Source organism: Eufriesea mexicana, unplaced genomic scaffold (assembly GCF_001483705.2).
Source record: "Eufriesea mexicana isolate 0111107269 unplaced genomic scaffold, ASM148370v2 scaffold294, whole genome shotgun sequence".
In the NCBI taxonomy this organism is placed as follows: Eukaryota; Metazoa; Arthropoda; class Insecta; order Hymenoptera; family Apidae; genus Eufriesea; species Eufriesea mexicana.
In genome coordinates, this window is record NW_016908489.1 from 1,736,107 (window position 1) to 1,753,129 (window position 17,023).

Here is a 17,023-nt window from a genome sequence, read left to right on the forward strand (position 1 = left end):
AGAACGCGCGCGCCGGAGTAACGTAATACATCGGTTCCAAGAGGAGGAGGTCGAAAGCGAGGATAAGCGAGAGTCGAACCAGAGACCTCGAAGAGCCGCGATACATAACGTAACAGTGCTCCGGCAAGCAGAAATAATGAGTCTATTATACGGTCGCCTGTGTTGGTCGTCTTGCAACGACACGTTCTATACCTGCACACGAGTATCGCGATACAGTTCGCCAAGTCCGATGAAGAATCGGTCGAACGAGATCTTTCTACGATTTTAAACCTGGCACCCGGTCACACGGATCCTGGTACGGGATCGTGGCAATAAATTCTGTCACTTTCGAATATCTCCGAAAATTCGATCCCAGGAAAACGTTGCGTTACGCTTGCGCAAAGCTCTGTAACGACCGTCGTTCTCACCCTCGCCGATAGATGGATTCCTACTCGAAGAAGGTTCGAGGGCTTTCTCGCAAGTACTCGGTCAATCCTCGACTTCCAATAAATAAAAGTTCCTGTGCCATCTAAGTACCCCCATTGGAGGTTCCTATGCTACCAAATGCACCCCTTCCTTCTATTTTCGTCCCTTCTAGCATCACCGCCATTTCGAGGATAACAACGCCAACTAGATTTCAACGGCCGTAAGGGGGACTCCCCGTATATACAGCTCTCCGCGCCGCGGCGCGAATTTCGAACGTTTCGAAAGCCCCCGATATCATCCCGAGCTCTCGAAATGCCTCCGCAACCCAACGGTCTCAAGGTTCTCTCCTCTGGCTTTCGAAACTCGAAGCGTCGCTCGAATATCGAACGAACGTGTGGAACAGCGAATCAACCCCGCGAATAATGCGAATTTCTTCATCAGCCAGCTCGATCTAACGGCGATTCAGTGGAACGTTCTATGATATTTCGAGGATAGCGATCGACGAGGATCGTTCGGCTCGTTTCCGTTGGTCACGTATGCTCGTCGCACGTGCACGGACACAGAGGCTCTGGTCTCGCACACGCGGTCGCGCGTGCATAAATTAGAGTCGGTGTCGAATCCCGTGCGCGCAAAAGCGATTCCCTACGGTTTACTGACACCCGACCAAAAAAGGCACGGCCATCGTGACGCCATTCGCTACGTTTATGGAAAGGTTAGTCAATCGTGCCGACGAGTACAATGATTATTTGTTAAGCAACCACCGCGTGATAACTAACCGAGACCGTCCATACGGCATTTTGATTGCCCTGGCCTCTCTCGTTGTCCTCTCGACCAGCGCTTTTTAGACGGCCACACACCAGCCTTCGTCACCGTCCTCGCCGATATTCTTCTAGACCTTTTCTTCGCGCTAAACTATGGCCGCACGTGTGCCATTAAAAGCGGCATCGGGCCGATGGGCGGCGATCCCTAGGGGTTGCGTCGAAGGGGATGCGAGATATTTGGGTATTGGATGTCGTCGAAACGAGTCGAGCAGCGTTGCGGAGGATCGGAAATGGAGAGGCAGGGGGTGAAGGATTCAGCCACGAGGCTTTCAATCCGAACGTTCCAGGGAATTTCGTGAGGTGCATAGAGACAGGGGTTGCGGTGTGCTCTATGGGTCGCGAGGAAGGTCTGAGATGTTTGGGTCTAGGTATTGATATATCATTAGCCCGTACATAGTTTTCCAAGCGATTTCACTCTGCGCCGAACATGTAATTTCGCAAGCTCCTCCGGAGTGGTCCTCGGGGACGGATCAATCGCCTATCTCGCGCCATCTTCGCTTCATAATCCGCGTGTAACCCTCCCCGTGATCTTTTTCGAGTCGTTTACCACTGATCATCGTTTCTCCCTAACAGGGAGAGGTGTCGCGAGGTAAAGGGAGCATATGCCATCGGTAAGAGGCTTGTACAATCGTGCAAGGCCGTGGAACAAACGCGACGGTAAAGAGGGATGAAGGATCTTGCGAGTAGGGTCGTAGAGGGATGAAACCATGGCCGAAGGGAAAAGGCGTGCAGACAAGGGGTGACGGGGGTGATGGTTGTGGCGCAGGTTGTATTCATTCACTCGTTCATTCATAGTTCGTACACCGCCTCGGGGGCCTACAAAGCCTCTGGCTCATTCAGAACTCACGACACGACCGCCGTGTATGTGTATGTTTTTTTTCGTCCCTTCTTCCTGTCCGTGTACGTTCGCCCTCGACGACGTCGTTCGTCGTCATCGTCGTCATCGTCGTCATCGTCGTCATCGTCGTCATGGTCGTCATGGTCGTCATGGTCGTCGTGGTTGCCGTTGTCGTGGTCGTCGTGGTCCGTATCCTAGTCGTCGTAGTAGTAATCGTCTTCGTCCTCCCGATCGTTGATTGGTGGCTCGTTTCGAGAGAGGAGAGAAACGTGGCATAGAGACGGATAGAGAGTCGGAGAGAGAGGGATAGAACGCGTGGAAGCTCACGTTACAACCGGAAGCCGAGGCAGCGCGGTGAAAGGGAGGGAGGAGTCCTACCCCAATATTCCGGCCAGCGAGATAGTTTTATAATGTCCTCGAGTGCTCCTCCCTTAATGCACCCCTAAATGCAGCCTCCTCGGACTGGCTCTGCTTCTCCATGTGTACGTGCGTGTCCGTGCGTGCCACCGGTATTGTTGCTCACTTCGAGAGCCTTCGAAATCGAACAGATGCAACGGGAGAGGGAGAGAGAGAGGAAACTTGTAAAATCTTGCAAGACCGCTTTACAGGCGAGTACGTTACGATACGAACCCCCCATTATGCCCGGGTATTATCGAGGTCTCGCGAGTTTCGGGTATTTCGTGTCTCCAGTGATCTTTCGATCTTCGATCTTCCCCGAACTGGGCTTCCAGTTCTCTCGGTTCTCGGATCTCGGCTGCGAGTCTCGAATAATCCAGTGCCTTTGGTTGTCTTTACCAAAATTTTCGATAATAATACCGCGTCCTATCTTTGGGTCCTCCTACTTCCTGTCCCGAGTCTCCGACGAAACTTTCCTCGAGGATCATGCGTTCGTCAGGAAGAAACGTTACCGGATACTTGGCAAGATTCAAGCATAGTATCGATCAGATATCGATTCGCGTAACCCCGTTAAGTGGACGTCGTGCGAGGATAAAGGGGGGGCGTGTGGAAGAAAGGAAACCAGGGGACAGGATAAAGTGGGAGGTGCAAAAGCTGGGGGTAGGCAGAAACGAAGTCTGAAACGAAGGAAGGGACGAAGGTAGGCACGAAGGCAGAAACGAAGACAGAAACGAAGGCAACAACAGCAGCAGCAACTCGCACGAACGGTAAAAGCATGCGGAGAAACGAAGGCACAAGGCGCATCGAACTCTCGTGTCCTTATTGTGCGATGCTCGTAAGTCCCATTACTATTGCCGGCGGACTATACGAGAAGCGAGAGGCACGAGGCGTAGGGGAGTGAGCGCTTCCGGTCCCTCTGCATCACGTGCGAGCCCGCCGAACAGAGAAACCCCCGTTTGCCTCGCCTCTCTTGGCATCCGGTCTCTCTGCGCCTCCCCAGCCAGCCCCCTCTCAAAAATAGGCTAGGCCCTTCGAGTTGCGACCTCGTATTATAAGCGTATTCCAGCGCCAGCGCCGCTATCTACCGCTTCTTCTTTCTTTCCTTTCCTTTTTCTTTCTTCCAACCTTCATTTCCCTATGTTTTCCCTATGTTTTCCCCACGTTTTCCCTAGTCTCAGCGCGCAATCCACGATTCGCAGGGTGCATTTCAGCCATCAAAGGATGTCGGAGATATCGCTACTAGTATGAAATTAATCGCTATATTATAAAATCCTGAGACAATTCGACCAAAGGGTTATCGAGGATTCGAGGTACCAGGGAGTCCCAGAAATATTTTACGTTTCGTTGCTCATGCGAGGCACTACATTCGTCGCGGTATATTTATAACTCGTTCGACGATTAGATTCGGATTTCCCGGGTGGCTTTCGCTAGGAAAGATTCCGTAACGAACGCTAAAGACTCGGAATTAAAATGCAATTAGCCGAGGTGACGTAATCCGAGACGCGAGATCGTGTGGAGCTTGTTCAAACCAAAATCGAAGCGACAAATCCGCGACGATTAACATTCACGTATACACCCCTACGCCAACCACGCGACGTCAGACAGCTTAAAGCGAGCCAGTTTTGTCCAATTTTCGACTCTTAATTCCCACTTTACGGATGCTCGTAACTCCTCGTTTCCCCAGTTTCCCGAAAACGAACGACGCCGAGTATGCGTGAGCAGAAGCACGACTGAAGGCTATAAATCAAGGCACTCGGGCTGCGTGAGAAGGCGACGACGAGTAGTTGGGAGCATCCTCGAGAGACATCGACGAAGGACCTAATTCTCGCCGCGAGAAGAACCTTCTCTGCCCTACTCGCCTCGGAGGACCTACTTAACCTCTCCACCGGAGACTCGCAAGCTCTGCATTCTCGCGGAAATCCATGGCACATTCCCAATCGCGCAGAAAATATCGCTCCGGTGGTAGCAGGTGGTTGAAGCGTCGAGGGGGCGTTTGTGAACCCCTCCCCTCCCCCACTGCCCCCTCCGCCGCTCCGTTTCCCCCACCCGGCGACTCCGCGTCCCTACCGCGCCGGCCGCTTCCCCCACCAGCGCGCCGTTATCCCCACCGGGCGACCCTTCCACCTCCAACGGAGACCAGCAATGTGGCGGCGGACGAAACGCAGTCCGCAGCTGGTTGAATCGCGGCGGGTTCGCGGGGCGAGGGAGGGATAACGCTCGTGGCCGGCGGGAGGGGAGCGTCGGTCGGGAGGGGCAGGAACGGAAGGGGGGTCGATGCAGAGGACCGGAGAGCGGAAACGGCGCGGCGCTTCGTCACAGTGACACGCGCGCTCACGTCAAGTGGAGAGTGCACGCGAGAGGAAGCTCTCTTCTACGCACGATTCGCGCCTCTTCGTCCATTTTTTCAACCTGCGCGTATTTCTTCTACGGACGTACCGCGTCGTTCTTTCCATCGCTGTCGCGAGTTGCTATCGTTCCTCGAAAATAATCCCACCGATCGCGTCTCCACTCGGAGTTCTCAAGTGCGACTCGTTCCTACCTCGTGGATACAGTGCGAATATCACGATCGGAGTTCAAGGGGACACAGTGGTGGTTACTTCCGGAGTATATTTTCCAGTTTTACAGCAGACTCGAGGGTTCATCCCTCGAGGGTGGTCGTCTCCACCCCGTGGAACACCTGTTGCGCGCATCACGATCAGCGTGGAAGTCCCCGGGATTATTGAGTTCGGAAGATTCTTCGGATCCACCGGATATCGAGATACCGATAAAACCCGCGGAGGGAACTGTACGTCGTCCGATACCGACTGCTAGAGTGTGTCTATCGCGGCAATCATCGGAGAGTCGGTCGCGATTCTGTGATACTGTGCGTCTCGGTGGATGATTCACGCCGATTGCGAATCATCTCGGAACAAACGTCAAATCTGCGCGTGAACCACCGATGGTTCCTCGCGCAAAGTGTCTACTCGTCAGCCGTTATTCGGATACCACCTGCACTCGTAGTCTACCACCTATCTCACCGACCGTCCTCGCAGGACCATCAAGGATACCCGCGTAGAAACCCTGGGATTACGCCGATATCGTCCCGATCGACCGGAGCCAGCTATGCGAATCGTGGTGTCCGTGGAGGAAAGTCTGCGGTGTTCCTGGAAAACAGCGGCCAAGCTGCCCGATCGCCCGATCCTGAGAGCCTGATCTCGCCTATCGCGTTTCTCACGGCACGGCGGGTGGCGGTGAGAGAGGCGGCTGCACGAATGCGCGCGTGCATCGGCGCGAGTAGGTGCGCGTCGACGAGCGAGCAGCAAGAGCAGCAGCAGCAGCAGCACCGGTCAGAAGAAGAAGCGGCAGAGGAATCATCAGAGGGACGTCACGGCGGGCGTCGCGGGCGTCGAGACGTCGCGGCCTTCGGGGCAGGCGCCGGCCATAATCGTCGGCACGTACGGGAACTCGGATCCACTCGGTCAGACGACGAGTAGCGGCGCCGCTGCATCTTCGGAGATGGTGCTCCACATGCTGGACACGCTGATGACAGGCCACGAACCGTTCTACGCCGATTATCCCTCGTACCAGGAGACGGAGCCTCTCACCCATCCGCACCACCAGACTCCGCATCAGCACGCGATCGCGCGGAACACCGGCATGCCGCCGGTCACCTTGGACGCGACCACCCACACGCCAGGTACCCGCGAGAATTCTTCTTCGACCCCTTCGATTCGACCGATTCGATTACGCGTCGAGATCACCACCCCGTCGCAATTTTCCCCCATTTCCACGTGGATCGAAAGGTACTCGTGAAGAGGAACTGAGAAGTTTGGTTAGGGTATCGGTAGGCTTCACGGATGTTAGCTAGTAGCGCTCTCAGGAAAGTTCTCAGGACTCGTTAACTCGAACACCAGGGACGTTTCCCAAGGAGTCGTGTGTTGGTAATTAATCGGAGAGTCCCCCAACTTCGGAGTAGGAATGCTTTTTCGAGGTCCGCTCGGATAGGGAGCTTCGCCGACGATAGCATCGCCGTTCTTGATAAGACGCCATTACTGTTTCCAACTATGATGGACGTCGACGTGGACTGTCGATGATGACTCGATACCCGCGAGACTGCAGCCGTTTCGAAGGACAATAGTAATTTACATGGCACATTTGCACTCAGACACCTCGAGGAACACTACTTGGTGACTCGAGGGTAACTTTTTCTCTCGCACACGGTTGTTTTTCACCGGATCGAGCGATCTATTCGTGAGATTGCAGGATTCCCGATGTTGCCAACAGGTGCTCCCTCCCACCCGAGTTTCATTCATCGTTCTGTAACGTGATTCGATAAATCGTCTGGACGTTGGTGGAACAAACCGAGTACTTGGTTTCCACACACTTAACGCGTACCGCGACCACAATGGCCGGTGTAATTGGACGCAAGAGGCTGACTCGGTACAGACACTAGGTTTAATCGATCTCCATCGTGGTCCACCGTCAACAGGGTCTAATCTTCGTCCAGGGGATCAAAGTTTTCGCCCAGTGGTCGCTGGACGCGTCTCGTTCAGCCACTCGTGCCGCTCGTGCCGCCACGGTGTGCGGTTAATTGGCCATTTGACCAAGGTCAATCGTCTACGATTGCATTAAAGTGCATTACCGGTGTGACGAGACGAAAACGTTTCGGTGGATGTAAACTGGCCGACGATCGAAACGAATTTGCGTCGATCCAGGCTTTCGCTCGATCGATCCTCGATCGGTGGTACGCTGGTCCGCGTCACCTGGACGAAACCTCATCCGTGACATGTCCGACAGGGGCGAAGAGAAAGAGAGAAAGGGAGGAGAAAGAGGCTAGAAACAGCGATCGATAATAATCGTTTGTACCTCGGCCGCATAATGATCCGTAACTATATCGTTATTTTTAACGCGGGGCTTCTTTTGTTCGCGATGCACGTCGCCTCGCAGCTAGGTGTGGCCCGATGCTAAATTGCCAATAAACCTGGTGCCGTGGCGTGCAAGGTCGGAATTGCACGCTCCGCGGCCACGGATGGCCGCGATCGGATTTAAAGAAGCTCGATCCTCGATCGCGCATGCGATACACCTCGCGGGAACGCGAGATTTCCCTGAACCAGCACCGCCGTGAATTTGCCCGCGCAACCGTGCAATTATTGCGGTATCGCCTCGATGGAAACGAGCGCTCGATCGTGTTTTCGACGGTGAAACAGGCCCCTGGGTCGATACGCGATGATTTCGGGGCTTCGTTGCCACGAGAATTGGCAGGAAAAATGTGCCAGACTTGGTGCGTCGCGTTTCCACTGACCGATGGACGCGGGTCACGATTAATTTGACACAGGACGGATCGCGTTGGAGATGCGAGTCGCTTCGGGGTGACGGTCGTTCGTTGAACACCGAAGAAACGCGTTCGAGAAATCGCGACCGGAAGCATGGAAAAAATGATAAATATGCATCGCGAACAATCGCGCGAGAATGACTACATTGTGACCGACTATCTTTGTCGGTTATTAAATACGAGGGTATCAAACAGCTACAGGCTGTTTCGATACTACATACGAATTCCGCCATTTTGCACGACGATGTCAGGAACGAATGAGGATTAAATGCATCTCCAAATACGAAGGATCGGAACGTGTATCTGTTTTAATTTCTCGAATGAAATTGCGGGCTTTATTAACTCCTTGCACTCAAGGGGGCGCCCTTCAGTCGCCATTTGATAAAATTTTAAAGATCAGTACTCGTTAATACGTCAAATTTGCGAGGTATGGAAACCAAATGATCCTATGTGTTAATTATTATACGAATTCTTATTTATTGCACCAAAAAATATCGTCAGCTTTATAGTAGAAAATATAGTAGGAAATCTTTGAACTCCTGCTCTTCTTTAGCCAAAAAATCGTCGAGTGCCAAGGGTTAACACATTGTTAATTGATGACGAGTTAACTCGTCCTTTCCTGCCCAAACGTGGTTGACCGATGACGAGTTAACTCGTTATTGCACTTGCATTATCTATTTCAATTTATAAAACCCAAAGCAACATAGAATATTGCGTGTGTAAGTGATTTTGATGATTGGATTACAAAATAATAGCCGGTGACGTGATATAGTTTCTGTATAAAATTGCCAATTCTGTATAAAATTGTTAACACTAAGGCTACCATGACTTAACGCCTTACTGCACAGGATTTCGAATAATAAAATAGACCCATGTTGCACGGAAATTTGATTGCGTTTTAAATGCAACAAAATTGGTATATTTTTACCAATAAAGGAATCGCATAATGCAAAAACATAAAACCAGGAAAGAAAGATTGTCGCAATAAACCTTTCGCTCGCAATGATCGATGAACCTTCACTGACATGCTGAATGTTGCCAACACGAGCGAATACGTTTATAACATTTGCCGAAGGTATGACCAACTGCTTTGCGTAAATAAGACGAAATATAAACCTATGCGTGTGCAGCTATTGCAATATTTCGAGGAGGCCCCACGGTGTATCAAAAACCGTGCCCCAAAGAGTTAAATAACCATTTTTAAAACTGTCATTTAAAATTTCTCGTTGAACTCTATCGTCTTACCACTCGTTCTTGCAATATTTCTTTCAGTATACGCGTAATTAATCTTTCAGTACCTCGAATTGCTTCAATTTTTCAAGATTCTACTGCTTTCTCAGTCACTGGTCATTTGATCGTGGTAGTTCGGTGTCAAAATGCGTAGGGATACGATACGAATATACTTATACAGATATTTAAGAATGCACGTGTCCTTATGGGTTACCATGGTGCCCTCTATACTGTACCGCGTTTAAGATTGAGCCTTTTCAGAAAATAGAGGGTCCTTATGAACCAACAAATGCCAAAGCACGACCTCTTGACAGTCGCCTGCCAATAGGGAAGATTCACGGGACTTATTGGGACTTAAAATCACTATTGATCTGCAACATACTTGGCAAAATTGTCGCAAACCTATGGTTCATTACAAGACTATGCAAAATCGATGGATTTTCTCACGAATTGGCGACATATTTGAAACCCAAACGAAGGCTCGTAAATGTAGGATCGAAGATGGAGTAGCCACGATGGAAGAAAACCGAGTGGTAGAGAAATATAAAAATTGCCGCGAGGACGCGCGTCGCATGAAAATTTTCCACGCATTTCCGCGTAATGCGCGCGTGCATACGTCGTTTTGGTTGAAAAAACACACGCACACCAGTGCGTGGTCGTCGCCGTCGTGGCCGCGGAGGCAGGCCGCGCGGAGTGTGGGAGAGTTCGCAGGTCACCGGTCTACCGAACAATGCGCGATTTCGTTGCCGTCGAGGACGACTTTTTTTTCTTTTTTATTTTTCTGCCAGCCCCGTTCTATCGCACAATTGCCGCCGTGTTCTTACGCGCACGCCTCTCGCGTTCCTCATCATCATCATCATCATCATCATCATCATCATCATCATCATCGTCGTCGTCGTTCCTTCGCGACATTGTCTTCTTCTTTCTTGTAATTATTATGATCGATAAACAGTGGATCGGCTTTTACAGTCAGCTTTTATTGCTGATTACGATCGCTCTAACTGGGACACGCGTTAGTGCAACGAAGGCTTTCGTATGGATAAAATTAACGTTTGAATTCGATCTTCGATGTCATGGTTGTATTGAAACGAAGAAAAGAGGGTGGATATTCGTTGTCTGTGGATTATGTGTCGTTGCGTGTGTTACCGATCGCTAGCAATTCGTCCATCATGCATTCATAGTTATTGCGTGACACTCATCTTTTTCGCTGAAATTTTTAATCCGACTTTAATTATTTTTTGCACTACGAAAATTCGTTGTTTGTAGGTCATATGTGGTTGCTTGTGTTACCAATCGCTAGCAATTCGTCCATCATGCATTCACAGTTATTGCGTGACACTTATCTTCTTCGCTGAAATTTTTAATCCATCTCGAATTACTTACTTTTTGCACTGTGAAAATTTGTTATCTGTAGATCATATATAGTTGCTTGTGTTACCGATCGCTAGCAGTTCGTCCATTATGTATTCATAATTATTACGTGACATTCGTCTTCGCTGAAATTTTTAATCCAACTCTAAGTATTTATTTTTCTCATTGCGAACATTCGTTGCCTGTAGATCACGTATTCTTGCTAGTGTTACCGATTGCTAGCAATTCGCTCATTATGCATTCATAGTTATTGCGTGACATTTTTCTTCGCTGAAATTTTTAATCCAACTTTAAGTATTTATTTTCCTCATTGCGAAAATTCGTTGCCTGTAGATCACGTATCGTTGCTTGTGTTACTGATCCCTAGCAATTCGCCCATTATGCATTCATAGTTATTGCGTGACATTCATTTTTGCTGAAATTTTTTAATCCAATCCTAATCACATATTTTTCTCACTGTGAAAATTCGTCGATTTTCGCGTTTGCTTCGCGCGCAGGATCAAGCTCCCCTTTTGTCTCTGTCTGCACTAAACCCTCCGTATTAACGGATGATTCGTCGCTGTGATTTAATTAAATATCATTATCAGAGATTCGTATACGATCTTACAAAGCGCCGATAAAAATTATCTGTAGAAAATCGGCAAAATGTGGAAGAAAGAGTGGAGTAGCCCGTTATCTCCTTCGGCCTTTATCACTGTGCATCTGCGAGATTCTAAGAACGATGCATCAAAACGGATGAGACACCGGGTTGCTCGCAGCTCTATGAAGAGTACATAACCGAATAATCCCGACGAAAAGGCAGAAACGATAAAAAGAGGGAAAGTGAACGAGGATGGCGTGGTACGATCAAAGCCACGAGTCGTCATTGAATTTACAATGAAGCTCGAACGTCGCTTATTCGCACACAAAGCAGCTCAGAGCATGGCAACTAACGCGAAAGCGAATTTATTATTTCCTCCGAGTACCTCTCCCCTTCGGCCTCTCGTGGAACCGAGGTTCCCTCGCGTTAGAACACTCGCCGAGTATTCGCTGAGACGCCTTGGCATCGAACCTGTGTCACTGTCCAGTAACCGAAAATCAAGCTAGGTCTAGTGAGAGATAGACAGACACGCGTCTAACCGAGTCGATAACGTTAATAAACGTTTAATCAGAGTTGAAGAAACTATCATTTAAGCCACGCCAGAATTAGCCGCCCGAGTCGATTAATTCGCATAATCCCATACGCGATTAGGTTATCTTTTACTCTAAGACACTCTGCCCTGTTACCGCTTGCTACCGTAACGCTGTTATCTACGAGACCGTATAAAAATATCAATGAATCATGCCACGTACATCTTGCCCGCTATTTCGGTAACTATTACGTCCAATTAGGTAATCGTCAACGTTAAATGCACCTGGCACAACTATTTTTATGCTATTTTTATAGCGTAAAATAGCATTGGCTGGGTTCAGCGTCGACCTGCAAAGTGCCACCGAGTCTTCCGATGAAACGTGAAAGATTCCGATACGGGCCGAGGAAAGTCGAAGAGCGGATAGACGGAGAGAGAAAGAGAGAAAGGATGGGTGAGTTAGGGAGAAAGAAAGAGATAATAGGCTTGCGGCGTTGAAAGCATTCGCGGGGCAGGTTTTAATTTTCAAGAGGCCGCCGGCCTGCTTCTTCTTCTCCTTCTTCGTCGTCTTCTTCTTCTTCTTCTCCTGCGGCTTATATACACGCAGCAGCTGTGCAGGCCGACTGGCGTTTCATTCGATTTGGCGCGTGCCTCGTGGCCGACGTTGCTGACCACGTTTTGCTGGCTGCCTTTCGTTGCTTCGCCGTTACTCGTTGCTCGCGGACCAGCCCTCGGCACCTGTTCCACAGCTGATACGCGGCTGGCTGTTGAGCTGGCTGTTGAGCTGGCTGTTGAGCTGGCTGCTGGCAGCTTCTGCTCCCTCGAAACCTTCCTCCTTTTCTTTTTCCTCTCTGTTAATCCACGCTTTTTCTACGTCTCGGTCAAATTTCACGGCACAGTCCTCCGTTATCCTGTCTGGCGTCCCGACGGAAGTTCCTGCGGGAGGACACGCTGTGAGATCTCTCGCGAATTAAAGAACACACTTGCTCGTGGTAATTAAAAGCCCAGACGTTAGATTATTACGCGGATATCGTATATCAGGGGCGCGAGGAATTCCATTGTTGGTGGAAAAATCGGAGATGAAAAAGATCTTGGACCCCGGTCGTCTGAGAGTTTAAAGGTCCCATTCGCGAAATTCCAGAACCGCCCAAAAGTATGCCACCGTGGGCCAACACGAGGGAGAGAAAAAACGGGCCGAGAGAGAAGAAAAGCGATCGAGACAAACGCGAAAGAGGAGAAAAGAATCGTTGCTTGCTCAGGCTCCAATTGTTCATCCGTGTGAACAAACGCGCGGCCTGAATGCTCAGGAATTTCGGAATAGTTTCGTTGCTCTGCCCCCTTTCGGAGTCGCGGTTCAACGCGACGACTGCGGCCGCCAAGTGCAAGTAGAAGAAGAAGAAGAAGAAGAAGAAGTAGAAGTAGAAGAAGAGGTACAAGCAAGAAGAGGAAGAGGAGGAAGGAGCGTGGAAGGAGGAACGCGAGAAGAGGGTGCATTTAGGTAGCATGAAAACATGTACCTCGTGGAGAAGCACACCGGCAAAGTGTTCACGGTTTTGCGTACGTGTTCCACTCACGTACACGCGTGTGCCCGCGTGTGCGTGCCACGCCGTGAGGGCCGACTCGAAGCTGCACTCCCACGCTCACCGTCCATGAAATGGGGTGCGAGGTGCAGCTACACGCCAACTCGTGCAGGTGTAGGTGGTGTGCGCAAGGGTCCGTCCCTTGGGCCCCATTAACGTCGCCGTTCCTCGAACCGACTTGCCCGCCAACCGTATGAGAACCCGCGTGGACTTATGATAATTCCGCGTGTCGTTACACTCTTTGACCCTTTACGGTGGTGTCTGGTCAGGAGGGAGAGGTTCCACGTCGGAGAAGTCGCCTGAAGACGGCCTGAATTCACGATTTTTTAGCCTACCTACGACCAATCAACGATATATACCATTCGCTGCAGTTGAATTACAAGTGGACCCTGTATTTATGTAAAATTATTAGCTCACCACGGTATTAGTCGAAAATGTCAATATAATCGAATTAATCAGTCAAAACCTATACGAGAGTCAAAATATCTATGGCAATCCAATAGCTTCTGATCTCTTGGTTTATGTAAAATTTTTATTTCACCAAGATAAATATTAGCCAGTAGATTTTAGAGGTAGCATTAGTTAGTAGATTTTAAAGGTAATTTTTCTCGTGGTTTTTAGGTTAGTTTTCATCAAACGAATGGCGTCTCGCGTGACCCATTCGCAGATCAAAGTGAATTCATAATTAACCTCGCTTTAAAAGTTTTGAGGATTTTCCAAATTTTAACGCCATGACACTCGATCGATATTCAACTTCGGATATTTAACCCTTATCGATCGCTAGCTTTTTACACGTGGTTTTCACTAGGTCGTAGCTGGTTTCGGTAAATATGCGAAAAATTTCCATCTTGTCACCTCCCACGTGATGCACGACCGCAGCGACGAAGTACTGTTGTCACGTGAGAAGTAACTTACGACCGATAAGGGTTAATATAGATTTATACCCTTTCATCCGCGAAGCTAATCGATTCGTATTGGTTTAACACCTTGCTCTAATTAGTTTTAGAAATTCCTCGAATTCTGCACCTGTTAAAACGCGTGAAGCATATCATGGCCGCGAGATTAGTGTAATTTATGATCGCGAGATTCGGCACGAGGGATTCGTGACCGTAGTCCAAAGATCGAAAAGTTTATCAGATCTGCTTCGAACGATATACAATATTCGATATTAATATCTTCTTCTACGGATCTTCTACTCTCGTTACCGTATCGGAGATAACACTGTGCGTAAACTCCGATACGATCACAACCTTTGCGTTCGATAAGATTTTCTTTTATCGATGTCGCTAATTTCCCTATTGTATCTCTAACAGCGAAACATACAAAAGAAATTTCAACAACGGATTAATTCTACCGTATCTTTTACCTCTGATTACACGATTACTCGATGAGAAACAAGAACTCGAGAATGATCTATAGATCGATACGCTAAAGAGCCAGCGACAGATGTCCCGATCATCAACCCCACTGCCGATTATCTCGAAATTTTACAGTTACTCTGCACAACTGAACCACTGTCGTTCCACTTCTGAAACGGCAGTTAGCAAAATCGAAGTCCGCCATAACGATGCGATAGATCGCAATCACGCAAACGGAACTCGATGAAAAATCCGAGAGTTCCGAGGTCTCCGTGAAACAGCCTCTGCTACCCTTTCCGGGCCGTTTCTCGGAACGTGACGTGCTCGAGTAGGCGTGCCCTAACTCTTTATACTTAATTACGCTTCCATTTATCCGCGAACGATCGATTTAACGAGTACGGCGTCGAGTCGATCGATCCGGGAGATACGGTTTCGGTGATCACGGAAGTTCGTTAACGCGATTGGACCCATTAACAGTCGTGTCGCGAGCGATAGCCGCTCGTTACGGGTCGAGTGTGCCGGGCCACCTGTTTTCCTCGCCGTTAAAAAGGATAAGTGTGGGAACGTCGACTGGTCACACATATCGTGCACATTGTAATTCCGACTGTTCACGCAACGCGACACTTAACCACTGGATTACGATAATCCGCGAGAAGCCATTGTCCTGCACGACATCATCGAGGATGTCATGGAATCGCTGTGCACGGGTAGGTCGCTCGCAATAGTTGGCAATTTTAGACGCGAAACGATTCTGCGAACAGGAAGATCGAGCTGCAATTAAGCAGGAGAACGAATCACGGTAATCGTGATGTTTAAAAACCGCTTAATACCGCGCTCATCGAAATTTCGAACGGGGCTCTCGGAGTTAGATGGTTATCGGATCGAAAGTGGAAAAAACCGGTGCAAATCTAGCTAATCTAGGGACTAATCGCGAGCAGATACATATATTGTTATCTTCGTTGCGAATTCGGGAATCTTGGTGTTATCGGCTGCCGGGGGTTACAACGTAGGTGTAAACGTAGGTTGCTTGAATCCTCGCGGGTAATTAAAAGAATCAGCCATTCGTGGCGAAATATGGAGTGTCGAGGAGTAAAGCTGCGATATCGTTGGATCGGTAAACTAGCGTTCGATCGAAACTCGAGAGGGACGCAACTTTGCTGGGACTACTCGAAATGACCCCTCGAGTACTCGAATCTGATGCTCGATCTGGTGGTTATTAAGCGGTCGGATGGACGCGTAACAATCGTTATCGCGCTGTTCGGCGATCGAACGAGGACGAAGCCGGTCGCAGCCTCCGTAATGGACGCGCGCTCGACGGGTTTCTCGTGGCCGAGGAAAGGAAGTCGAGGATAGGCGGAGTTCGCTCGGGCCAATCGTCGAGATGCGCGCCGCCCACGTGTCAGCGGTTCCTCCCTGCAGACTCCGTGCCTCTCGTGACAGCGTGCACTCCGTTAGCTTCCACCCAACGATTTTCCCTCGTCGACGCGTACACGTCACCCTGTGTGAACTGTCCGCGTCGACAGGACCGTTTCCGGCGGGATCGGCGAGATCCTGAGACACAGCTTTGGGTATCGACAGACAGAGTTTGGAGAAAAGAGTATGAACGGAGAGCGAAGGTTAGGTGGAATGAAGATAAGTCGACATTCCACCGAGGACCTCAGACACGAGCCGGGGTAGCAAATAAATCTCTAAATGACAGAGGTACGTGTCCCGATTTTAATGCACCGTGTCTGTTTCCTTGTGTTTTCCAGGTGGCTACAACCATCTGCGCAGCCCCGTGTGCCAAGACGAGAACCAGAGGGATGAAACCTCGCCACCGCCCCACAGCCATAACGCTCAAGCGCCCAACTCTCATTCCAGTACTCCGAACAGCAACAATAATAACAACAACAACAGCAACGCGAACAACGCGTATATACACTTACGGAACTTGAACCAGCTGAAAACGGAGTGTAAGCATCCTTGCGAAAGAACGGATTTAATTTAGATGCGAAGAAGGATCGGTTCGATTTTGCTCGATGATTGTTATAGCGAACTACAGCAATCACCATATAACAGAGCACCTGCAGGGCGGCGGAGCGGGGTTAACGAGCGGTAACGATCTCGCGGCTACAGGGACCAACGAGAGCGACTTGAGGGTGAGTCAGGCCGCGACGGAGAGCTACATGACTCCGGCCCATTATTCCGGCTACGACGAGGCCTCGGAGTATCACAGTCTGCCGCAGGATCATCAGCCGCCGCATCCTTTCATCCTGGACGGCTCGCCGGAATTTTACAGCACCAGTGGAATTCACCTCGAGCCGAAGTATCAGCCGTCGTCGTTTAAGAATTATCCTCGAGGTAATTTCGCGAGATCGCGTGCATCACGGCGATGATAGAGACGGCTGACCCTGCTTGAAAGATTGTTTTGTTAACGAGAGTAATCTTCGGTTCGCAACAGGTCGCTATCATGAAGGATACAGCGAGAGCGGAGGATACGGACAGTACGACGCGACGCCATTCCAGACGGTTCCAGGAAGCGGAAGCGGAGGTGGAGGTGGCGGCGTTGGCGGCGATCAATGGGGAGTCGGCCCCCTCGAACACCTGTCTCATCATCCGGCATTC

The 17,023-nt window shown here is 49.8% G+C and overlaps 1 protein-coding gene across 2 annotated transcripts in view; it reads left to right on the top strand.

Annotated features, from left to right (window-relative positions):
• The window catches only part of pnt (ETS transcription factor pointed), a 173,110-nt gene that overhangs the window by 155,350 nt on the left and 737 nt on the right, over positions 1 to 17,023 (top strand). The window contains exons 7-9 of one of the 2 annotated variants that reach the window (XM_017912022.1): positions 16,171 to 16,371; positions 16,451 to 16,759; positions 16,860 to 17,023. In XM_017912022.1, coding sequence (XP_017767511.1) covers positions 16,171 to 16,371; positions 16,451 to 16,759; positions 16,860 to 17,023 — 674 coding nt within the window. The remainder of the gene's footprint in view (positions 1 to 16,170; positions 16,372 to 16,450; positions 16,760 to 16,859) is intronic. The other variant, XM_017912023.1, reaches the window with a different exon arrangement.